The 27410-nt window shown below is 36.3% G+C and overlaps 1 protein-coding gene across 1 annotated transcript in view; it reads right to left on the bottom strand.

Annotated features, from left to right (window-relative positions):
• LOC128559364 (solute carrier family 23 member 2-like) overlaps positions 1-27410 on the bottom strand; it is a 55841-nt gene that overhangs the window by 3052 nt on the left and 25379 nt on the right. The window contains exons 6-9 of the mRNA XM_053550694.1: positions 16457-16577; positions 14727-14883; positions 14083-14336; positions 8008-8287 (exon numbers count right to left, since the gene is read on the bottom strand). Of these exons, the coding sequence (XP_053406669.1) occupies positions 8008-8287; positions 14083-14336; positions 14727-14883; positions 16457-16577 (812 nt within the window). The remainder of the gene's footprint in view (positions 1-8007; positions 8288-14082; positions 14337-14726; positions 14884-16456; positions 16578-27410) is intronic.

Here is a 27410-nt window from a genome sequence, read left to right as displayed (position 1 = left end):
CTGACGGATTTATTACTTGGGACCACAGGCAGATAATGTACTTTTATTTTACCTTTTCTTCTAGGTTCTTAGGAGCAGTTAACCGAGGAAAACTATTCGGACTACTCTTTTATAACTTGCTACATACCAGTACAAGAATGTGTTCTTTCTTTCATAAAACTCTAAAAGAAAATGGAGTGTTGAATATCATGGTCAGCTGTAATAAGTTACTCCCATAAATCTGCATTTCAGAAACTTGAGTGCAGAATACACACCCACTTGTGCTTAAAGGCAAAATTTGAAAACATGTTAATTTAAGCGTAAAAAGTGTCTTATTTTCTGTGAAATACACTCGAGGACTAAAACTGAAGTGATCTCCTCTCGATCCCGGTTTACAAGCATATGTCCTAAAATAAAAGATGGACCTATTTATTAGGGCCTTTTTTCGGTATACCAGGCATTCACATTTTTTACCAAATCATTGCTATTACGCTTACCAAATGGCATCAGAGACGCTTGCTAGGAATATTATGAGCGGGCGCAGTGATACAGTGGCAACACTGTCTGACTGCAAAACCAGGATAAGTGATTTCGAGCCCCGGTTCCCCCAACTTAAAATTATTAACAATGGGATAAGAGTCACTTATATATGTGGATGTATTACACCTGGCACGGTAAAGAACCAGGAAAGCTTCAGAAATTTGGGCGTCTTCTGTATCTTGCGCTATTCTCCAACTAACGTTACTAACAGTCTTCTGGAGGAGTCGTCCATATACGTTACCATTTGTGACTACAAGTAAGCTTACATACAAAATAAAATGGCCTCGAAAAAACCGTCTCTGAACTCAATGCCATATATGTATCTGACATTAAGATTGTCATTGAAACTCTGCGCCCAGATTTTTAAGTGTTGATGATGCTAAAACGAAGTCAAAAGAGTCGTTGAAAACTCTCGAAGTGAGTACGCCAACTTACAAGATTTTCCGAAAGCTTTCACACTTCCATAATTTCCCTTTTTACTAACCTCAGTGGTCAAAAGCCATAATAACTTAATAAATAATATGCCCTATATACAGTTTAAAGTATTTGATTTATTTGTACCACTTTGTGATTCATTTGCGAAGTAGTTCACACATAATAGTGATATCAGTCATTTGCTGGAATTCCCAGTGTATAACCGTCTAAACGCTATCCTTAGATTTACGCTATTCAGGGTAGCCTACTACAAAATTAAACTGTACCCTTTTCAATGAGTATCAGAAAATCAAAATAAAAGTCAGGATAACGATCTGTACACCACCTAGATTGAACAGCAAAATAAAGGCTAAGCGATATAAATACAATTTCTGATCTTAACTTGAAAAATCCCTTAATCAAATGATCGTGTCCATTCTGGTTAGCAAAATGAGCTTCGGGTTAATTTCAAATTTTGTTAGCCGATTTTGAAAGATTTTTTTTTCCGAACGACGAGATTTTTTTTGTATGTTTTAAGCGAATGATGTCGGAAAATGATGTCGCGGAAAGAGCCTCCCTGATATTATTGTACCAATGTTGTTTATACGAAAATAAGTGTTTTTTGTTTTCTTTCAGTACAAAACACATAGCGAATGTAAATATTTACAATTATTTTATGTTTTTCGGTGGTTTATCGAAATATAACGGTGAATTATATCCTGATAAACTCACTGGCCACTCAGTGAAAATTATCAAATCTGATACCCGGATTAACGTCAAAAAGTTTACCGAGCGTACTGAAAGCCGGAAACAATATGACGATGACGTCGTTAAAATGACGTCATCTTTGCGATGCTTCCTGATAAAGTTTCCCGCAAATTTCGACATTTTATTGAAATAAACACAACAAAAGTAGAGTTTTAGACATAAAATAAACAGAAAAATTGTTGGTATCGATGTAATATCACGGTAATTTCACTCGTGAACACCAAAAGTTGTTATTTTCACTCGTGGCTGCGCCACTCGTGAAAATATCACTTTTGGTGCCCACTCGGTGAAATTATAACGTGATATTACACCGAAACCAACAATTATCCTCTATTTATTTATGAATAGACAAAAGTAATCTGATTGATCTAAAAGGCAGTAAATAAATACCTAATGAAAATAACCTAGTAATTAAGAATTAGTTATAAACAATAACAAATACTATTTCAACAGAACTTCTTTACGTAAATGGCATAATCACTTTATCAAAAAGTTTGCGATGGTCACGGCAACGTGAGATTTATTTAGTCTGCGGATTTAATCAGAGTAATTATTATTTAAATCAGCTGAAAACTGCTGACTTTATATTGAAGGTTGAACAAGTTTCGTTCTAACTTTCAAGTATTTACTTTGATGAACATTTATGTACAAGGCAAGCCTCAAAAACTGATTTGCCACTTTGCCAACTTGACAATTATCAATTGAGAAACAAGTTTTACTGTTGATCGTCTATACGTCCATGATTATTTGGACCGACTCGGTAGCCTAGTGGTAGAGCGGGAGGTTGTGGGTTTGATCCCTGGCTGCGTCATACCAAAGACGTAATAATGGTACCAGTAGCTTCCTCGCTTGGCGCTCAGTATTAAAAGAATAGTTCAAGGACTAGTCAGCCCGGTGTCAGTATAATGTGACTGGGTGGGGTATCATGTCACGTGTCAACGGCGTGATATTCCAGTGAGGCAGCACTATAAAGTTGGGCATTTTGCTCACGTCGTTTATATGACTAAAACATTGTTTGAAAAGACGTTAAACCCGAACACACACAGACACACATGATTATTAGGAAAATGAACGGTCCATGGTGATGAGGTGTATTAATTTTTGTACTCCGCGTTACATCGTATAGCGGAGTACCTTTGTCCTAGCGTTATTATCTTTCAAAACCTGTTTTGAATGCTCGAGTGATTCGAGATCAGATATAAATAAGATTTTTGGCGGTAAGAAATCAGTTCTAGCGATTCACTCTGTGCGGTGACATCGTTACAAGCCGGAACAATGGACACCTCGGACCGCAGCAGTTTTGATGATCGGTGGAGAATGGAAAATTCTAGAATCCAGGCTATGATAGACGACAGGATGAAGGCGTCTTTAGAGGAACACAAAACTTCAATGCTTACAGATATGGAGAAAATGCTAGAAAAGATAAGTGGAAATTCTAATTTTGAGCAAATGAATAAGATTTCAAGCATATTGAAAAGCACACAAACTTTTAAACGGAAGTCAAATGAAGAGCAGTTTAAATACAACTCCAAGGTTAACATCGCTCTAGATCATTTGATACAATCAAACAAATTGCAGGAGTCCAGACAAAAGATCGCCGAAGCAAAAGAAATGATATCTCATAGACAAAAGCTCATACGCTTAGCGGACTCGTCAGAACTGGGGTGGAGGGTAGTAAACGAGTATGAATCCAACCCATTAGCCAGCGATTCCGACGATGAAAAAAGGATTTACAAGGCTGAGACGAGGGCGAACAAAAAGTTAAAGGCGGAGAAAGCTAAGAGATCTCGTGGCAGTAGATCATGGCCATACCGGAAGCCAACTACAGCATCGGCCGGCAATGTACAAGTTTCTAATGCTACACAACAAGCGCCTCGTAGACCAGGATTGTGCTTCGCCTGCGGGAAGCCAGGCCACTGGAAAGGATCGTCGGAATGTTCTGCGAACAGTTCCAATAATAAGATAAGTAGTTTTATTAGCAATAATTTTCAAAACGAAAATTTATTTCGGATTAAAGATCCAGATATCTCATTTTCACAAAGTGATAATGTGGTGAAAGAGAGTGACGTCATTACTGAAAAAGGTAGTACAGAGCAATCGTCTCCGGTAGGTAGACTGAAGCAAAATTTGTCCAAATGGAGAGAGGCTTCAGACAGTACATTTATATTAAATGTAGTAGAAAAAGGCTACAAGTTGCCTTTTATGAGTGTTCCAGACAGTGTTGTTTAAAAAAAACAACAAAACTGCTCGAGAAAATTCATGTTTTATTGAGCAAGAAATTGAAAATCCCATGCTTAAAGGCATAGTAAGTGAAATTGATAGTATTCCTTATGTAGTCAATCCTTTAACCGTAGCCTACAATAGAAATGGAAAACCAAGGTTAGTCTTAGATTGCAGACACATTAATCCTTTTTTACACCAGTTCAATGTGAAGTTTGAAGACATAAAAGTTGCAGAAACATTATTTGACAAAAACTCTTTTCTATTTACTTTCGATCTGAAAGGAGCATATCACCCTATAGACATTTTTCCAGAGCACAGAACATATTTGGGGTTTTCATATTCTAGATCAGGACATACAAAGTATTATGTTTACAATTCTTTACCATTCGGCATAAAAACAGCTGGACACATATTTACGAAACTTTTGAAGGTAGTTGTTACATTTTTAAGAGCAACTGGACATAAAATCATTATGTTTCTCGATGATGGGATCGGTGGTCATTCAGATTATGAAAAAGCTTTGCGCTCAAGCGTGTTTACCATGCAAACGTTGGTTGCTTTTGGCTTTTTACTTGCTGACGAAAAGTGTAATTGGGTACCGACACTGAGATTAGTTTGGCTTGGGCATGTTCTAGATATGGCACAGAATATGATTTTTATATCATATGAAAGAATACAAAGATTAGAAATTACATTAGATTCCGTGATATATCAGGTATGTCGAGATAGAGCAAATATAGTTCCAGTAAAGTGTTGGCCAGACTCGTCGGACAGATAATATCATTACAAAGCGTAATAGGTAACAAAGTTCGTTTAATGACAAGAGAATTATTCAATTGTATTAATGCAAGAGCCAGTTGGAATGCTCCTGTTAAAGTTACAGATTTAGCCATGAATGAATTACAGTTCTGGAGAAGCAATGTAAGTACACTGAACAGAAAAGGGAGACAATTAAACGAAAATCATGTGTGTCTGTATAGAATATTTCTAGATGCCAGCGCATTTGGCTACGGCGGGTATGTAGAGAATAACGTAAGAGTAAGTAGTGCAGTTAGTCAGGGAATAGTAAAATTAGAGTCCCAGAAGCTCCCGGAAGTGAGCAGAGCAGAGTACGAAAATTTCTCAAAGAGGGAAAAAACAATAGAATGTATGTCGTCCCCGGAAGTGGACTTCTTAGCTAACAAAGAGTCCCCGGAAGTGGACTTACTAGTTTAAAAAGCGTCCCCGGAAGTGGACAATTCAGTGTCTGATTCATTCAGAGGAACCAACAGCTTAATTAATACCTTGCCATCTGAGGCAGGTGATGAGACCAGTAGTAGGTCCCCGGAAGTGGACAGTTCGATTTGTGATAGGTCACATGATGCGCGAGTTGAGTTCAGTAGTTTGTCCCCGGAAGCGGACAGTATTGCAAGTGTAATGTTTCCTAAAGCAGATAGTATGTTAAATCGTATGTCCCAGGAAGAGGACATTATTACTTGTAGCATGTCTCCGGAAGCAGACAGAACAGTAAGTAAAACTTTCCAAAACGTAGTCCGTTACGTGAAAGACACGTCCCCGGAAGTGGACAATACAGGTAAACATGTGTTATGTTTAAATGCAAATGAAAATTGTTTTTTGAAATCAAAACAAAAAGTTACCGACATTCAGAATGTATTTACTTATTTAGAAAATAAATGGGGTCCACATAATGTAGATAGATTTGCGTCACATTTAAATAAAAAATGTGCAAGGTTTAATTCACGTTGGTGGGTTCCAGGCACAGAAGCCATTGATACCTTAGTTCAGCCATGGGGGCAAGATATAAACTGGTTGGTTCCACCACCAAGGCTGGTTACAGCTTGCATTAACAAGTTAGTAGTAGAAAACGCCACATGTACATTAATTGTTCCATTTTGGAAGAGTGCGCCGTTTTGGCCATGTTTGACAAATAATGATGGAAATTTTAGAGATTTTGTGAAGGAAACAAAAAATTGGAAACGGACAAATGTCGTTTTATCAGGATCGGGGAACAATGGTTATTTTGCTAAAAATCCATTACCGTTTGATATGCTAGCACTAAAATGTTCAGTGTACAATTATATTTGTTAACAACTGTTTCATGAAATTAGAAACTTACGTTGTATATGACACTATTTTAATAGTATTAATTCTTTGACAGGTGTTGGTCTGAAGGACACAATCAAACATAAACTAGACGAGGCAGGGATACATGGAGAATTACAACGATCAGTAACGGACAATATGGCGAGTTATCTTTTACAATCAAGGGCAGACAATACAGTAAAAAAGTATCAGAGTTCTTTTGATCAGTTTAAATCATACTGTGATATAAACAGCCTAGTATCTTACCAGTTTACTTGATCAAGGCAAGTCAGACAATGTCGTGTCTGCAGCTTACTATGGAATAAAATGGGTACATAATATCAACGATCTTCAGGACCCGACGGAAAACAGTATCGTCAAACAATTGTTAGAAACTGCGAAACGTATAAGTTCCAAACCAGTACAGAAGAAAGACGTTGTAAGTTCAGAAATGTTACAAGCACTTTGCTTAACATATCAATATAGTGTTGATATTATTGATTTGAGGGATTTGTCAATGATTATGTTAGCCTATGCAGGTTTTCTGCGTATGAACGAAGTCAGTAATTTGCATTGCAATGATGTACAATTCAATTCCGACCATTTAGTTTTGAAAATAAGGCAAAGCAAAACAGACGTTTATAGAGATGGTTCAGAAATAGTTATTGCTAAAGGTTGTTCTTCTGCATGTCCGTATTCTATGTTACAAAGATACATGTCTGCAGCACATTTGTCGATTAACTCTGATGAATATTTGTTTAAACCTGCATTTAGATCAAAACATGTCGCGTCTCTTATAGGAAAGAATAAAAAGTTAAGTTACACAAGGGCAAAAGAATGTATTGTTGATAAATTGAAAAGTGTTGCGCCGGGCCTTAAACTTGGTACGCATTCTTTAAGGGCAAGTGGCGCTACGTCCGTAGCTAACACCGGTGTATCAGACAGGTGTTTAAAGAGACACGGTCGTTGGAAGACCGATGTAGCAAAGGATGGTTATGTAAAAGACTCTCTTGAAAAAAGGTTATCTGTCACAAAAATGTTAAAATTGTAAAGAACTTAAGATGATTTAAGACTTGCAAAAGTTGCTTGTAAAGAACATTGAATTTAAATTTTTCAGCTTCTCTATACTTTGTAATTTTCTATAAATGTGTCTCGCAAATCGCACATCAGTGTCTGTTGTTGATTTTGTATAGTATATAGAAAGGACTTTTTGTACTCCGCGTTACATCGTATAGCGGAGTACCTTTGTCCTAGCGTTATTATCTTTCAAAACCTGTTTTGAATGCTCGAGTGATTCGAGATCAGATATAAATAAGATTTTTGGCGGTAAGAAATTAGTTCTAGCGATTCACTCTGTGCGGTGACATCGTTAAATTTAAATTCAATGTTAAAGATCAGAGGAACATTATTGTAATACTTACTTTATTTACACAATAATTTGTAACCTCAATGTTGAGGAAACGTAACTTATCTAGAGTTAATAGTTATCTGACATATTGTTCATAAAAGATCTTTCAAGGATGAAGCCCAACATTCAGTGGTAAAAGACATGTGATAAAAGGGCACAGGTTTCCAGACACTGGTTTTTCCTGGGCGAGTCGACCACGTTTTGGAAATCTTTTATGAATATCATGTAAAACATATTCGAAGATCGTTTGTTTAAACGTATACATCTTGTATTTGATTAATTCACATGTATCTACGGCTTGTATGTTTAAATATGTCATCGCAAAATAAATGTGTCTCGCAAATCGCACAACAGTGTCTGTTGTTGATTTTGTATAGTATATAGAAAGGACTACTTCTGTCCCCCCACCCCCAACTTCTGTCCCTCACCCAAAAAGAAAAGAAACATAGCCAATCATCCCGCTATTTACGAATGAAGAAAAACGTTAATCTTGGTTGTCCGACAATGGTGACCTGTATGAAGTACTGAGATACACAGTCAATAAGATAATTGTAACGCGTTATAACACTTACTTGAAATGAACAAAATAGTACCTGTATCAATGACATTGACATTTTCGGGATCGTTTATATACTGTGGTATCATCAAACCCAGAAATATTGACGTCCCGAAGATTGTAAGATTTCTTGTAGATTCCAAGTCTATAAATTTCAAAGTGGATATACCCACGGCGATTACCATACTAACAGGTACAATGGCAGCTCCACCAATCACCGGATTTGGAATTAGCGTGAGAAAAGCTCCAAACTTCCCAACCACACCGCATATTACCAGAATAAATCCTGCTGTGATAAAAACGGCTCTGCTTGCAACCTTTAGAATAGATGGTAACATTTTATGATGAATACTTCTTGTCACATAGTCGCAGATTACGTTTCTTACACATCGGGACAAATTGATAGTATAAGATATCGTAAAAGATAGAAAATGTTTGATTTTGTTTGAAATCCTTTTAGATTATATGTGAATTCTAAAATGGAAACTGGTTCAAATGGAGAAGTGGCTACATTTCATTTCAACCAGTCTAGATTATTATGTTGGTGCTAATCGGAATATCCAGCTTTATGGTTTGTCTAACTGTAACCAGGGTTTACCGAATTGCAATCAATACAGATATCCGAAAGCTGCAGATTCCCATCCACCCTTACAGCCAGTGACAGAATATTTTTCTTGCATGCCACATTCAACAAATAATCTTTAAAATATGCTACGAATATAATAAAACAGTTTATAGCACTATTTTGCGCATTGAACAAAGCTATGAAATCAGCGTTCGTAAACAGGAAAGACTGTTGCTTTTCAATGTTATGGACACACCAACGTTTAGTTTCAGTCTAAATCTATCATTTGCAGTGCTGTTATGTACTTTTTGTAAAAATTACGTTTACTGAATCAAAATATATACTACAAGGAACAAAGAGGAACTATGAAGGTATCTGATTTTTATTCGATAATGCGTAACACATCATTTGACTTCGTTGTCTTACATGTGATTTTCCAGCACCGATAAAAAGCAGGGCGACTTTGATGTTGGGGGTTGGGGTATCATACAGCTTAAGCTTTTTGATCATACACACGGAAGCAAAATTTGGGGTTATGAGAACCTAGAATTAATCGAGCAAGTACACGTAAATGTTTTACCTAAAATACCAAAACAAGGAGAAGTATTCCCCAGTATAGTTTTTATGCCGAGCTAGGCCATTACCCCATATATATCATTATCAAGTCACTAATGGCTTAATCTTGTCTAATGAAACAAAGATATCAAAAATATGTTATAGATATATGATTCATATGGATGTTTATAAGTAGACTAATTCCATAACAACTGTTGTTTTAGACAAAACGGGTAATACATATCTCTGGCAAACTCAGGAAGAAATACGGGGATGTAATGTCAATAAGCTTGTCCGATCCACGTTAACGGATCAATTTCAACAGGAGTGGTCCTTAAAATTAGAAACTTCTAATAAAGGTTAAATGTACAGTTATTATAAAAAACAAAGACTAATATCAAACAGGGAATGCCACATACCAAAAACGCAGCCTCCCCAACACGAAACCCAGAGCACGCAGACGCGCACACCACAAACACACACACATATACACATACACGCGCACATACACAAAGCCAACACACTAGGACAAAACGAACAAACAAAGGAACACAGTGGGGCACCGCCTTGGAACGGTCAGTGGCAAAAACACCACTGGGGAGCTTAAACCGGTTTATGGTGCGCACCCAACTTCACTCTTACCCCCACCATGTTCCAAAGACACGGGACAGTGTAAATAAAAGTAATCCCCTCCAGGTGAATCTCTAACACACGTAATGGAAACAAAAAGGCATGGCATGTAAAACACAAAAATGCTCGTGTATAATAAAAAGCAACCTTTAGAACCAAAAACGTATGTACTCAATGCCTTTTCAGAAGACAGAGCAACAAGAGAAACACTCTTAAGGGCCCGACTAAACAGGCCAGAAGACAGATATCAAAACAGTTCAGTCCTGGTAGGATTTAAAAACTGCTTATCATAGAGTACTCCCCCTCTTCCGTCAGACACAATCAAAGAGGGAAGCGTAGTGTCCAACTGTAAACGGGTTGAACACTAAACATGCGGTATGTCTTAAAACAGTTGGGTCGTAACCTCTTTTAATAAAACGTTTTATAAATTTACCAAATACATTTGGAAAATTACCATGACCCAAGATCTTACGAAGTTTGTAAACCACATCCCCATAAAAACGAGTTTAGAAATACCTTCTCGCAGAAGTGTCTTTAAATTACTATTGAATTTTAAAACTAAATCAGAATTACGATAGTAAAATTTAGCAAAATATTTACGCAATTTGTAATAACGGTAGCCTTGCTGAAGAAGTTTACTTGTAATATATATATTGATTACGTTCATTGAAATGCTTGACATGACTACACGCTCTGGCAAACCGAATTAATTGAGAAATATATACCCCATAAGATGTAGCCTGAGGTACATCCCCATCCAAATGGGGAAAATTTACAATACTAAAATTAAAATCATCCCTCTTGTCATAAATTTTAGTATGTATAATATCGTCATAAATAGAGAGATGTAAATCTAAAAATGAAGCATCAGTATCCGAATTGTTAGTTTTAATTAACTGAAGCTCCCTAGGATAAATAGTACCCACCAATTGACCAAAAAACGGATTATCCATATTAAGAATATCATCCAGATAGCGTGATGTATTATTAAATGTAGTTATAATATCTGCCTGCGTATCTGGAGAAAGGCTCAACATAAAGTCTCTTTCATAACAATATAAAAACAAATCTGCGACAAGGGGTGCACAATTTGTTCCTATGGGAATACCAACAACTTGTCTAAAAATTGCATTCCCAAACCTGATGTAAATGTTGTTCAATAAAAAGGAAAGGGCTTTACAAACTTCGTCACAGGTCCACATTGTATAATATGTAATAATATTGCTAGTAAAAAAAGCTTTATCAAAATTGCAAGCGAAAACTCTGTTACCAGGAGAAATATCTTACGTCCTTACCTAGTTTATTAAGACTGTCCCTGGTGCATTTTCGCACCGATAACCACAGGGACCAGTCATTTGTCCCACATGAAGAGCGCAAGTGTTGACTATGCTACATTTACAGCCTTGCTGATGAAATGCACTACTTATTAGAATGCCCTTTCTTCTTCAATAAAAGGTCAAATCTTATTCCAAAGAGATTTCACTAAAAGCCGAATATTATCAAGTTTAAAGATTTATTATCAAGTACAAGGTGATCTACTTTGATAAATCAAGCTTCCTTTGTAAAAGATTTGATTGAACATTTTAGAAGGTAGTGACAAATTGAGTTAACTCACGAGCTTCTTAAACCCATACCCATTATTCATAGTAAACGTAAGTATCACACTTTTATCTGTAAATAACCGTATTTTTTTAACCCTTTACTCCATACAGATACAATAGTATTGATTATTGATACCCAATACACTCAGTTGCATTATACTGTACACTATCTCCATACAGGTTATTGGAGAAAAATGCAAAATTTATACCTGTGTTACTCAGATCAAAATTAGTCTATGAATACTTGTTTTAACCATTTAGTGTCCCACATAATTTATTTTTAGAATTAAATTTCCTTTCTGGTGGTATATTTTTCATAATTTTGTGATAAATATTTTTCACAATAGAAAGCTACAAACCTAAGACCTTAGAATATTATTATAATTTAGCTGTTTTATGCATGTGATACAACAGAAAAGAAATATTTTTACTGTTACAAATGCACAATTTTATTAATTGAAGGTAAATGAAAGACTAGAAAGGTCTATATTAAGTGATTTTCAAAATAAGCAAAATAATCATTAAAATCTACACCCCCTACCAAACTTACAGAACTTCATAGATCATAAAATTAATTAATTACATAATGTTTTGATAAGAAGCACTGATCAAAGACACTTTCTATAAAATTTGTTGATCCACATCATAAATAATGATGCAAACAACACCCTAATTGCTTTGTTATGACAGCTGTGCACAATAAACACACTTCCAAGGGGCCCAGGGGCATAAATTCCATAATGTTGACAAGTGATCTATGGATTTTAATGGTTGTTATGGTAACCACACCTTTTATTACACCAATCTTATGTCTCACTTTTACATAATTTGCCATAGTTGAATGATAGAATGCAAATAATAACTTGTTTTTGGGTCACCTATGTACTTTTCCATCCATCAATAGCTGTCCTAATATATATAAAGTCATTGTGATTTTCAGAAAATGCCACCTGAATTAAAAGTGATAATTATCAATAAATTACAATTATAACCACAGGTTTTTCTGAAATGATCTTTTATTAACAGTTTAAACTTCACAAATATGCTTTTGTGGGCTTCATTGCCAATATATTTTATTGGTATTTTGCATTTAAACTATCAGTGTAGTAGAATGCGATAAAAGGAGTATCTATGGAGTAATGCATAGATGCGTTAAAATGAGTATCTATGGAGTAATGCATAGATGCGTTAAAAGGAGTATCTATGGAGTAAAGGGTTAACCAAATCACGCGACTGCAACTCATTCATATAAGTAGATAGTCTAATACAAAGAAGTTCTCGTACGAAACTACTTTTGTAGCCTCTCTGTATTGAACTTATGAAAACAATTTGATTTGTATGACACTCTTTCCTATTGTCAAAGGATTAAAAGTTCCTACAACAATACCCATATATTAAAGACACACCACAGAACAACTGTATTCTTTTGTATTTCCATGATGGTAATTATACATGATTTTGCATTTAAAAATGTGAAATACAAATATCTAGTTACAAATTGACAGTGACATATATAAGGCCAGGGCATTTTATTTTTCATAGTCATACCCTTAAAAGTTAGGCTCTTGTTGCTCTGACTTCAGACAAGTTGTTGAGTACATTGGTGTAAATATACCTTAAATTTATGTTTTGCTTTATTGTTTATCTGTTATTTTTGCACTAATGTTAGAGCCTTTCTCAGCAGGGATTTTATTTACATTGTGTTGTTTAACTTGTTGAAAATAGGGTAAGTGCGAGGTTGGCATGCCCTAAACGCGTTTAAACCTTTATATAGGTTACTGACCGTTCCAAGGCGGTGCCCCTACTTTCAGCTGGTTGTTTTGTCTGTCTCGTATTGTCTATTGCGTAATGTGTTTTCTTGTTTGTTGTAAGCGTTTTTCCTCCGCCTCACTCCCCTTACTGTCCGCTCCTTTCCCTTGCATTTACGCTACTTTTTGCATCCCCTCCCCCTTTACTTTTAGTAAGTTTTCGTGGCTCCCCTTTGTTTTGGCAGCCGAATCCTTAGACGTTACTTGATTATTTTTTTTCCTACTTGTGTGGGTGCGCTTGTATGCTTGTGAGTCTATAACGGTGCCCTACTGTTTTCTTAAGTGTTCCTTGTTCGTTTTTCTATGTTATTCAGTTGATCGTAGTTGTATGTTGATCTTTGGTACATGAGTATCTGCGCTATTGTGGTTTTCCGGATTAAGCTCCCCAGTGGGGTTTTTGCCACTGACCGTTCCAAGGCGGTGCCCCACTACGTTCCTTTGTTTGTTCGTTTTGTCCTAATGTGTTGGTTTTGTGTGTGCGCGTGTATGTGTGTGTGTTTGTGGTATATTGGCTTTGTGTCTGTGTGTGTGTGCGGGTGGTGTGCGCGTCTGCGTGCTGTGGGTTTCGTTTTGGGGAGGCTGCGTTTTTGGTGCGTGGCATTCCCTGTTTGATATTTGTCTTTGTCTTTTACTTTTTACGTTGTAGTGCGACTGCTTCTAAAGAACATGGCATTCCCTTGTATATTCGTCCTTGTTAACTTTCCCCTTCGGGTTCCTCACCCCCCACCCCCTCCACCACGGCCCCATTTCGCCCTTTACTACTTCCTTTCCCTTTATCAATATTTAGCATGAATTAATATGTACTTGATGGATGTTTGAAGCATCCCGTCTGAAATATTTTTCCATTACAGCTTCTTTTTGTTGTTGGCAAATTCGTGGCTCTGGGGCTGTGTTTTTGGTGCTCTGTGCTTCCGAGAAATCTACCCTTACCCATTATCTTTTATGTCTGTTACCTTTGTTATTCCGATAGCGCCGATTATTCCACTGTAGGTTGTTGTGCCATGTCCTGCACCGATCATACCAGATACTATACTAGAAAAACCTTCAACAGCTACACCACGATTTATAGCGTGTGGAGGTGGGGGTGGGACACCTCCAATTCGGGCTGCAGCATGATAATCTCCAACTGATTCTATAATGGATGCTATGGTGGCTGCCAAAAACCCAACATACCCCGCTGCACTAAATGTAGGCATACCAAATTGAACTATAATAAGAAATGGATGAAAAATAATTAAGATCGTTAGTAATACTAAATATAATGTTAAACTTTGAACATTTCAACAATCATTATGCTGTAGCTTTGCATTATACATGCTGTTGCTTCTGTTTTGCCATTTTCACTATGTTTAATTATAGGCAGAATTTGCATTTATCTGCTTTGGTAGAATAATCTGTTGATTAAGTGTATTATGCGTATTAATACTTTGTTTTAATCCATTCTATTGTGTTATATGAAAATTATATCGAGTGTTCTAAACAAAGAATATTGTCTAAGTCATCTTAGCAATAAAACTTGTTTTCTTTAGTTAGTACTACTGTTTGGTGAAATAGGTATCAGTACTTTTAGTTCCACCACCAAAGGACAATTACGTACATGGATACGGCCAGTAAAACCATGGAGCTGTGTTCAGAACCTCTATCCTTGCGTCAGTCCTTGTTATAAAACTTGGTTTTTCAGGGTCATTAGGGAAGACTTCAGTCACAGTTAGAATGTAGCAAATCAACCAGCTGACGCCGACGCTCAGTAATATCTACGAATTAGGAAGGTAATTGTTATAAGAGACATATGTACGTATTAAAGAAAGTAGAATTCAACAAGTAATCGTGGTAATTTTGTTGAACTTTCGTAATAAAGCGGACGTTATGTGGTTATTTGACGTCATGATTAATGTCATGATGTTTTCTACCCGGTCCGTGCATTAACCGACAGAAAAATGAAACGAGTCATGTAAGAATGAAAAATAACATGTATACGCTTTCAAGGTGTCATTAAATGAAAAGAAGCAGGAAAATATCGGTAAAACCGATGGATACTTCCCGAAATATGATTACTACGTATTAAAGAAAGTGGAATTCATCACCGACTAAGGACATATTCTTTATTAATGTTGAATAATCAAAGGACAACATCTCATTGAAAAATCATTCCATCGGAACACAAAGAAACTGTGCGCACCCGCTCTTGAGAATGAGCATCCTATGAATTTTCACTGAATTCCAGGCAGTGGTTGCTGAGAAATACTCCCCACTAGGATGGTACTACAGCTTACTTATGTCAAATAATTAAAGAACAATTACTCAGTCAAAATCATTCGACCGAACTTATGCGCATCTCTTCTTGATAGTGAATTTTTTTTTTTTTTTTTGATGAGTTCCAGCTAGTGGTTGCGGAGGAAAACTCCTGACAATAAATGGTAATAGAGTACACAAATGTTGAATAATCAAAGGGCAATAACTCATTGAACAATCATTCGACCGGAACATGAAGACAATATCCTTATCTCCCTTCAAGAGTAAAGATTCATATGAGGTTTTGGTTAATTTTAGCGACTGGCTACTGAGGAATACAACGGACACGAAATGGTACTATAGTATACAATGTTGAATAGTAAAGGGTAGTAACAATTTAAAAACAATCTGACCAGAACACGAAGATAATATGCATATTTCCTCTTGGTAGTTAAGCTTTTCGTAAAGTTTCCATGTATTCCAGCCAGTCGTTGCTGTGGAATACTCCTGACAAGAAAATGGTACTACAGTATACTGATGTTGAATAATTAACTCAGAGAAAAATCATCCGACCAGAACCCGTAGATAATATTGATAGTAAAGCTTCCCTATGAAGTTTGACTAAATTTCAACCAGTGATTGCTGAGAAATACTCTAAACAAGAATTGTACTATGGTATAAAACTGAGGTTTTGTTCGTTCTTATAGGCCTGTATGTTTTCCGAGATGTAACACATAACATTATATCTAAATCAAAGGCTGAACAGTGAATCTGAATTTAAAGCATTATCTGATATTATACTATGTAAAGATAGTTGACAACTAATTCATAGTCAGGGAATTTATTCCCGCAATAATTCAGTTATAGCTGGGGATTACATAATTATCAATGGCTTTATAGATAGGACTGTCTGCATCTACAAGGCACACTTGAAATAAAGATATAGTTCAAAAAAGCTTCAACAGATTGCTTAGAAATGATCAAATAATGATTGATCTTAAATCTCTTTGCTGGTGTTTAAAATTGTTCCTTTATGTAATTGAAAAATTCAGACACAGTCTCTACATGTACTTTCAAATTGGCAAAATGTAATACCGTAAACACTTGAAATACTGGGAAACGAACTACATGACAATGTTCTTTCTTTGACCATGCAGGCAGCGGGGGTTTTAGTTTGCCAATGTAAAGACCAAACGTAAGAGTCAAGCACATCGTCCTGAAATATAAAAGAGATATTTTTATTTTTAGTGAAGTCACGACGTTGGGATCCCTTTAACTGTACAGGCAGCAGAAGTTTGTGTTGAATGATGTAAAGAGCAAATAACTCTTGTTGATCTAAACATTTTTATCGCAATTCTGATATTTGTATTATGTTTCTAAAAATATATGTACTATTTATTATACTAAGGAAATTGTGACTGTATAATGGAAGTATATTTACGATCACAGCATAACATATTCATGTCGAAACCTTACATTCGTTTAGTCATAAAATGATATCAAGTATAATGACAGGTAGGTTAGCTCTTTTGATCATTTAATGTGAAATTTGAAAAATAACTATGTGTTCAAACCTAATAACGTTTCATAAGATAAGATAAAAGATTTATTTAAAGTCGACAACATAGCAAACAAGTATAAACATAAGCTCATGAGAGTTTTTGAACCGACTCCAAGTGTAAAATAGCTGCAATGATAATGTGGAGATTAATGTTAAGAAAAGGAATATGCATGTAAAATAACAGTTAGCACATTTGAAAATATTAAAACATTTAAGACTATGACAAGTGCCTATCTAAGGTGTCACTTAAAGGGGGAGAAATAAATCACAGAAAGCTTTAATAAATTATTGATATATAAAAGTATTACACTTGGTGTAACTGGTTTTATGTTTTCTTTCATTCCATTCAGACAAACATAAATAATTTACAATCTAACTCAAGTAACCTTTGTATAATAAACAAAAAAAAAATAAATAGGAGTGGTCAACGGGCAAACTAATTTATTTCACTTATTAAACATATTAATCACTCATACACGATAGTATTGGGTGAAAAGAAATATCCACAGAATGTGGTAAATGTGTACATGCACTTATAGAATTGAATTATGTAGAAAAAAACATGATACAAAATGTATCAAAAATCTGTCCCAGTATTCCATCCTAACTCATTTTACACATTCAAATCGATGGCTTCTGTATCCAGGAAAACACTGACTGTGTGGTTGTGTCCATGCACTTAACATAAGCCGAGAAACAGAATTAAATAAATGAAATGTCTCAGAAATCATCCACTCTTATCCAATAAACGTAAATCCTCTCGCAATTTGAAAACGACAACAATCGTTTATCTATAAAAGAGAAAGCAAAATATAATATATGTTTACATCGAATCTATTAAAACACAAATTAATAAAAGTTATCATTATTTTCACTGAACAATTTCTGATTTCAAAGTATGAAACAAACAATGTATTAATAGTGACAGGTAATCCGTACGCGAGAGAAATAGACACTGTTACATTTGCTTATGTTAAATGCGCATGCGTGAATGACCCTACATATTCTGAGAGCGTTTCCCGCGCTAGTCAGTCGTTACAGTAAATAGTGTAGAGTAGAATCACGTGTTGTGTTCTGATCTCTCTCCCACGAACTGTGGACATATCATAATAACGAAACATGGTGTAAGAAACGGGATTTAAAATCAGTTGCTTAAAAGTTTAAACGACTCAAAGTGATAAATTGAATATAAAACAGAAATAATGTAACTGCAAGGCTTGTAAAGTGAACACTGACAATGGCAACAGGAAGCACTGGTCTACAACACCCATCTATGGACTGGAAGTCAACAATGTGCATACATATTATTATGGGTGGGCGATAGAGGCCGCACGGTACACGAGTCATGGGACTTAACGGAGGCTCAAAATAAAGACCCGGCGTTCATTCTTACCAAATTCAAGGAATTTGTTGAGCCCCAAGCAAATCCAGTTTTCGCAAGTTATAAATTTTATCATGAAATTCAGAACGAGGACACCATCGATGAATTTATCGCAAGACTATCAATAAAGGCAAAGGATTATGATTTTGGAGATAAATTAGACGAAATGCTAAGACAGAATAGTATTTGGTTGCAAATCGGAACGGGTTCGCGGAAAATTGATAGAAAAAGGAAAAGACTTAACATTACAAACGGCAAAGGAAATTGCACAATCATACGAATATAATAAAAAACAAATAGAGGCTATGAAAGCTCACGACAAAGAGATAGATTCGATCACGTCCCGGAAAGCAGGATCTTGTGCCGCACAGTCAAATGCCCACAGAAGACGAAATCTAAATAAACAAAGGAAAGAGTCATACCAGAAGCATGAGCAGCCCGAACGGACACCCATGAGACGCAGCCGACTTGACATGCAGAAGACACACAGGAACATTTGCTCACGATGCGGAAATAAAAAACACAAACAAACAGACTGTCCAGCATTTGGCTTAAAATGTAATAAGTGTTCGAAACATAATCACTTCGCTAAAATGTGTAGAACAGTAACAGATAAAAATGTGCATTCAGTCTGTGAAAATTTGGATTTTACTGACTCGAGTGAGGATGAATTTTTCGTTCACTCGGTAAGTGATTTTCCTTCACTTTCTAGACCAGATCAGGCCATTGTCCATATCCAGATTCATAACTCAAGCCTAATTAAACATTAATGGCCCTTTGCTACCCCACGAATCAAAATTAACATCCTATTGTGGAAATCAGCTGACTGTTATCGGTAAAATACACCTCCGCTGTATTTACAAAGATAGGTCAACTCAAGCAGAGTTCTATGTTGTAAACCAGAAACACGCCCCTGCATTAATAAATCTACAAACAGCCTGCAATCTAGGTTTAATTCAGTTAACATATGCCATTAACCAACAAAAAACTACGGTTCATCCACTAATGACCGAGTTATGAGACGTTTTCGAAGGAATTGGACATTTTGAAGGCACTTGTTCATTTAAGCTTAAAGATAATTCTGTACCTGTCGAGTGCGCCACAAGAAAAGTACCGCATGCCTTACGGGATAAGTTAAAGACAAAGCTCGATTTAATGGAGTCAAAAGGCATAATTTCTAAAGTAACAGAGCCCACGGAATGGGTCAATGCTATAGTATGTGTCGAAAAACCGTACAAGAAAGGTCTTAGAGTTTGCATAGATCCAAAAGCCTTGAATGAATGCATTCAGAGACCGTACTATCCTATGCGCACGATCGATGACGTCACTGCAAAACTAGCGAAAGCGATATAATTTAGCGTTTTGGACGCAACGAAAGGGTACTATTCGTGTGAGTTAACTGATGCGTCGTCACGTCTCACCACATTTGCAACATCTTTCGGCCGATACCGTTATCTAAGACTTCCCATGGGTCTAAAGTCGTCTCAAGATATCTATAACCGGAAAATGGACGGAATTCTGGAGCCGCTCGAAGGCGTGGCCTGTATAGTCGATGACCTGATCATATTTGGCAAGTCGAAGCACGATAAAAACTTCAGATGCCTGTTAATGCGAGCGCGAGAAAAAGGACTCAAATTTAACCCTGACAAGGCTGCTGGGGGTTTCGTTTTGAGGAGGCTACGTTTTTGGTGCGTGGCATTCCCTGTTTGATATTTTTCTTTGTTTTTTTGTCAAAAGCAGGTTAATTATTTCGGGCACGTGATCACGGATCAGGGCCTGTCTGTAGACAAGGACAAAGTTTCTGCTATCGTAAACATGAACACACCCACAAACAGACAAGAACTAGAATCTTTGCTTGGCGCCCTTACTTATCTCTCTAAATTTGCGCCAAACCTCTCGGAACTGACAAGTTCTATGCGCGCACTTCTAAAAAAGGACGCAGAGGTCATCTGGAATCCGGAACATGACGCGGCATTCGCAAAGGTCAAAGAAGTCATCACACAGGCACCTGTCTTAAAATACTTTGACCCAGCAAAACCGGTTACGCTGCAAGTTAATGCTTCATCAAAGGGCATTGGCATGGTATGTCTACAAGACAACAAACCAGTAGCGTACAGCAGTAAATCGTTAATCGAAAGTCAAATATTATTGTCTTAAATTGAAAAATAGACACTGGCCGTTCTCCTTGGAGTACTGAAGTTTAAACAGTACATATATGGCAAACACACAATTGTGGAGAGCGAATGCGCTCCAGTTGTCGCCATAATGAAAAACCCCTTTGTGCAGCACCTCCCAGACTGCAAAGAATACTATTACAACTGCAACCGTACGATATAGAAGTAGTACATAAAAAAGGTTCGAACATACCACTCGGAGACGCGTTAAGTCGCAACTCTGTACCGGAAACACATTCGGACTTGAAGACCTGGACGCACATGTACATACTGTACTCAAACAGTTACCAGTCAGTGACCAAAAGCTCGAAAAAATTCGAATTGCATCCCAAAATGATGATCAGGTTCAAACTCTCATACAGGTTATAAGGAACGGTTGGCCACGTATGCGCCAAGACTGTCCCAAATCTGTAGTTGAGTATTGGAACCATAGAGATGAGCTATCGTATGAAAATGGCCTAATATTAAGGGACAAAAGATAATCATTCCAAGGTCAGAACGCTTTGACATGATAAAAGCCGTTCACGATAACAGCCACCAGGGCTGCAACCAAGCAACGCGGCGTGCTAGTGATATCATGTTCTGGCCAGGTATGAGTAATCAAATATTAGAATACGTGCAATCATGCTCGTTATGCGAGAAATACCGCCCTGCCACTCTTTCCCCATGATGTGCCCCAGAGGCCGTGGCAAAACGTATCATGTGACATTTTCGCATTCGATAACAAACAGTACCTAATTACTGTATGCGCGTCCAGCAGATGTTTCGAAATAGATTTACTACCGAACACCAAAATTAACACTGTGATTCGCAAATTAAAGGTACATTTTAGTCGGTTTGGCATAACTGAACAACTTAAATCGGACAACGGACCACAATTCACATCCGAGCCATTTAGCAATTTTGCTAGAGACTGACATTTTACGCACGTCACGTCAAGCCCACATCATCAAAGTTCAAACGGACTGAGTGAGATATACGTTAAGCTTGTAAAACGCATACTGCAAAAAGCAAAAGACGCTAACTGTGACCCCTACTTGCCTCTTCTCGAACACAGAAATTTCCCATAACCTGCAATTGGTTATAGCCGTAGCCAACTCCTACAAGTGCGTAGGCTAAGATCAATTCTCCCAGCAACTCATTAACAGTTATCTCCAAAGCCTGTCAATGCAAAGAAAGCCCGGGAAAATATGCAGAAACAACAAACAAGGTCAAAATTTTATTATGACAGATCCACACGATCACTCCCTTCTCTGCAATCAGGGGAAAATATCACATTTCAGAAAACCCCGGGAGAAATATGAGAACAGGGAAAGTGCTTGAGCAGCACAACGAAAGGTCATACAAAATTCAGGCATCTGATGGCGCGAGATACAGGCGCAATCGCATGTTCATAAGAAAGTCCAAATCAAATCATGCAAATTCGCGCCAAATAACATCAACAAGAATTCCCCACCGAGAACCCCTGATACCGCTCTGTCCAGCATCAAGGACAAATCCAAAAATGCTTACAGTTATGTAACACGATCTGGTCGGAGTGTGAGAAAATCGCTCAGAGCTTTCCCAAGCAGCGACTGCGTAGTTTAATGTCAAACAAACAATTAAACAATTAGCTATGGAATTTCAATGATGATAAACGTTTAATTCTCTGAGTCATGAAACTACAATCGGTGATAGCGGATTACTCACAGAAACTGTTCAAAATTTATTTTTCTTACAATTTGCTCTAGTTACTATGTAAGAACATTATCATTGCTTTATAACAATTTCTTGATATTACACATGTGTTTATTAATAAAATGTACTAATTTTTATTATTCTGTTTAATCTGATTTTCTGTTATATTTGTTATACTTTGTTAATGTTGTTTTCCTTCAAAACAAAGGGGATGTTACATTTGTTTATGTTAAATGCGCGTGCGTGAATGACCCTACATATTCTGAGAGCTCTTCCCGCTTGTCAGTCGTTACAGTAAATAGTATAGAGTAGAATCACGTGTTGTGTTCTGATCTCTCTCCCACGAACTGTGGACAAATCATAATAACGAAACAGACACATCACGTGAACTCATCAAATAATATGGAAAGTAAATATATATTTACTACGTTGTCATGTCATTGCCATTTCATTGGTATTTATGAAATCTAAACTCTTTAAACAAATGCGAGATTAAACATAAATGATAAATAGTTAAACGTGTGGGTGGGCGGAAGGGAAATTAGTAGAACAAAACTGTTTGCCCGTTAAACCTCGAATAACCTATTCCCGCCTGTTCTGTGCCTTATATAAGCGCTGGTCAGATACGTAAATTATCCTACTTTCCTTATAAGGAAAATTAATGAACTAAGAAGAACCGGCTAAAACGAGAATGATAGTAAATACATTTATATTTTCTTTCATTCCATTCAGACAAACATAAATAATTTATCATCTTACTCAAGTAACCTTTGTATAATAAACAACAAACAATAAATAGGAGTGGTCAACGGGCAAACTAATTTATCGAACGGCAAAGAACGGGGCGTATAATATTTATTAAAAGTAAAATAAGACAAGAAAATAAAATACAGCAATGTTTTGTAACCTGGAAAAACCTTTATAGACCAAGGTTTAAAGATACAGACCGTTCTTGCTCTGTACTTTCTCTGATATAACCATCCTTAGCAATGTCAGTTTTCCATCGGCCATAATTTTTAATAAGTCTATCAGGGACGCCTTTATTTGCTGCACAAGTAGCCCCTCCTCTATCTCTATGAATGTAACCCAAACTTAGGTTTATCAAGACCTATTTTGCAAATATTATCTAAAAATATTTCTCTTGCTCTTGTATATGAGATTGCTTTTCTTACAAAACGCTACTTTTCTGAACAAATATTCATCCGACATTTCTTCAATTCTTGCTAAACGTAAATATTTTTCTAATGCTTTTACAGGACATGTGGCATTGTCGTTTCTACTTATAAGAACTTTTGACCCTTAACTCAACTGATCGGTTTTTGATTTTACGATGTTCAACTCAATGTGATTAGATTTTAAAGTAATGTGATTGCGTTTTACAGAAACTACCTCGTTAAATCTAAGAAAACCTGATAAAGTCAAGAGTGTCATAGCAATAAACCTAGCATTCAATATACAGCTATCCTGTCCGAAATATTCCACTATAGCGGGCAAATCCGAACTATGCACAGGTTGTTTTGATACACATTCTTTTGCAACAGACATTAATAACCCGTTTTTAATGTTGATAACAAATACAAGGATCCGGAAATCCAGCTAGGTTGTGTGCCCATATAATGCTATAGAGAATATTGTTTATTTTTGACTCAGAAGGGCGAGAACACTTTAGAGATGAAAGGCATAAAGCTACGTAACAATCTTTTGCAGGAACCGAAACAAGGTTGTATTTGTTACACCATGTGCAAAAATGTTTAAAATAGATTCCATACGATTTAATCGTATTTTGCGACTTTGCATTTTAAATTCTTAAATAAAGACTTGAGGTCTGGGTGAACCTGTAATGTATCCATCTCTCTCCAGATGCCTACTTTAAACAATTCTGTGAAACGTAGAGGACAAAAATATACATAAACAATATAAACATACCCCGAGAAACAACTTTAAGAAAATAGAAGAAAAAGAATTATATTGTTGAAGCTGCGGCTACATTATATTTTAGTTTCTGGCACTATATTCAAAGCGCGGTTAACTACCGTTCACATATCCTGACACTATATAAATATCACAGTGACAGCCGTATCCAAAAAATGACTTCCGCTTTATGTTCTGGCACTATATTAAATTCACGGCCACAGTTTAAAACTGACTTCCGCTTTTATTACATACAATTATGATATCATCTCTGACAAAGTTTAAAACTAATTTCTGCTAAAAATTATGGAACTATATCAATATCGCTGCCACAGTTAAAAACCGACTTCCACTTCTATTTTCTGGCACTTAACTGCTATCTCTGACACAATTAGAACTAAGTTCTGCATAGATTTATGAAATTATATCAATATCGCGGTCAGTTTAAAACTGATTTCCGCCTTAGATTCTAGACACTATCTCAATTCCGTGGCCACAGTTATAAACTGACTTCCACTGCTATTTCTTGGCAATTAAAAACATATGTGACATAATTAAATACTAACTTATGCTAAAATTTATGGATCTATATTAATATCGCAACCCAAACCGAAAACTAAATCCTGCTTAAATTCGTTGCGTTGTATCGTGGCCACAGTTAAAAACTGACTTCCGCTGTTATTTCTCTTCACTCAAGCAAATATCAACATTTATATAAATTTATATATATTTATATATATCGCTAAACAGCGATTTATCCAATAATATAGAGGCAATATTTCCATGTCATAACTGACTTTTGCAAACAGTATAATGCTAAAGTAATAAATCATTAATTATTTGTGCCAATAAAAAAAAAATAAAAAATGCATGAATTTATAGAAAAGGTTTATAGAATATCATGAATCACTGTGAAAACAAAACTACATACGCAGCCTGAATGCGTACACTGTATATCAATAACAGTTAATTAATACGAACTGCTAGGATCTTCTACCGTCAAAAATGCAATTTCCAAGTTGATTATTATTCTTAAAAATATCTTGACCAGACTTAAATTCCAAAATCTCAGAAATAAAGTCGCATTTCATGAACTTTTTCTTGAAAATAATAGGCCAAAATGAAGCACTAGGCCATTTCGGTTGTAACAGAAGAAAAACAGTGCGTGAAACTAAACGAATGGGGGTACTAGCCAGTTGTTACAACCACTCCAATCCTGAGTGAAGGCATCTATAGCTTCTGTGTCATAATCTAAGAACTTAGAATTATAACGCTTCATTTTTCTATTTTAGGAACTAGCAAATCAATCCACATTATGCGGACCCCATAAAGAGTCAACAAAACAGAAGTTTTTCATTCATCAGTGTTACTGAGCTTGCTTATATCATCGGCTAAGAATTTTGTTCCCTTGGAACCCATTGTATTCTCATGTCTATGTTCCATTTTAAACACAATTCAAAAATTCTTAAAGACTCTTCCTGTAATTCTGGCTTTGTACTACCCGACTGTACAATATGGACGCATGACTGTGAATCTGAAAACCATTTCACAGTTTTGCCTAACAACAACTGGCCGTAAGCTCTTAATACAAGTTTGACTGCTCTTATTTCCCTAAAGTAGAACTCTTCTCTTTTTCGTAATCTGACCATATATTATGAAAAATATTATCTTTGCAAATGACAATGTAAGACCCAGCTACAAGAGTACACGGAGGAGAATATCTAGATTAAAATCTTTTGTTCAAACTGCACACATTAGAGCGCCAGAATTTAATTTCTGTGACACAGGGACTTGTGGGTGACATTTTATAGGTGCCGTCCCAAGACGTCCTGGTTTCTATTTCTAAGTATAAATACCTAGTCATTAGACGAGTTAAATTCCCAAACACAGGCGAAAGGGATATTATTTTACCTGTACATTGTGCTAGAAGCCTTGCTGTGACCAAAGGTAACCAATTCAGAATTGTATCTAAGGTTAAAATACAATCCTTTACCCGTCTGTTAGATATACTGATAAAAAAATCGACACTGTTCCAGCAGATTCCTATCCATTCTAAAATTTGCGCCGGTACCCAAATCGATTTTTTCTACATTTATGACGAAACCTGCTTCTAAAAGACTTTTCTTAACAAAACCTGAATCTGACAAGGTACGCAAGCACTTACTAAAAATGAAAGAGGCGCTACACAGACCAAATGGTAACGCAGAAAAACAATAGATTTTCCCCTTTACATTGAAACCCAGGAAAGTTTGGAGAGCAGGGAAAATATCCAAATGTCGATAACCTTTTGAAAGATCAAATTTGAAACAAAAGGCATCTTTTTCAAAATATTCTATCCCAATTTCCGATCTTCAAAAGTAAAACTAGCTCCCCAGATGAATCTGTTAACTTTTCTCAAACCAAATATCAAACGCTTCTTGCCTTGTTTATTAATAGAAACACTTAAAGGATTAACTATGTGTGGAGTATAAGGGGTTTCTATAATACAGTGATTTAATAGTATATCTGCTACAGATTTTTCGACAAATTCCATATTTTCTAACGCAGACTTATTGTTTTTAGAAAACGAACGTTGTGGCGTTTCTAATAAAGGCAACTTATACCCATATTTAATAGTTTCAGTTTCAATAATGTCTGCGTTCGAACCAATATTTTCCATATTTTCCAAGAAAGAAACGTGACTTTCCAACCGACTTCTGACAATTTTGCAAGTTTTAGTATAATCAAGTTCAAACTGACTTTCTTGTCCCTTAAAACATTCTGTATCAGAATAATAACTAAAATACTTATCATTTATCTTTATCTGTTCTTGTGGCTGTAAACTCTGGTTCGGACTGTTTGAAGGTGTTGTAGAAAGATGTAGTTTGTCTGCCTCCGCTGAATTTACAGTCTTTCCGGAAGTGTCCCCTGTAACCGCAGCTGAAACACACGTCTTTCTGGGTAGCCTGCCTGGGGCTTCGAAAAAACCAATTGGATGTGGTGCCAGTGGGTGGGCCTGTAAATGTTGAGGCCGTGTACATAGCGCTTGCTTTGTTTCTCCCCATGAAATAAGAAGAACGCTTGTAAGGGTTATAAAAAGATGACTCTCTAGTACTAGAAGTGGTAGTTTTAAGCCTTTTGACCGTCCTATACTCGGCCTGTTTAATCTTCTTATCATCATCGCTATCACTGCCAAGTTTGTACTCGTTTACAGTCAACCAGCCCCCGGGGGAAACTATCTGCAACCTTGATAAATTTAATCCTGTGTTTTAGTTTAGCAACTACCTCGTTTACAATCTCTGTAATTTTAGGAGAATTTGACAGCCCTACTACAACTTCTAGTCTTTGAAGAATGTCAGAATTTAT

The sequence above is a fragment of the Mercenaria mercenaria genome, chromosome 9 (genome assembly GCF_021730395.1).
Source record: "Mercenaria mercenaria strain notata chromosome 9, MADL_Memer_1, whole genome shotgun sequence".
NCBI lineage: Eukaryota > Metazoa > Mollusca > Bivalvia > Venerida > Veneridae > Mercenaria > Mercenaria mercenaria.
Note: the sequence above shows the minus strand (reverse complement) of the source record. Positions and strands in the feature narration are given on the sequence as shown.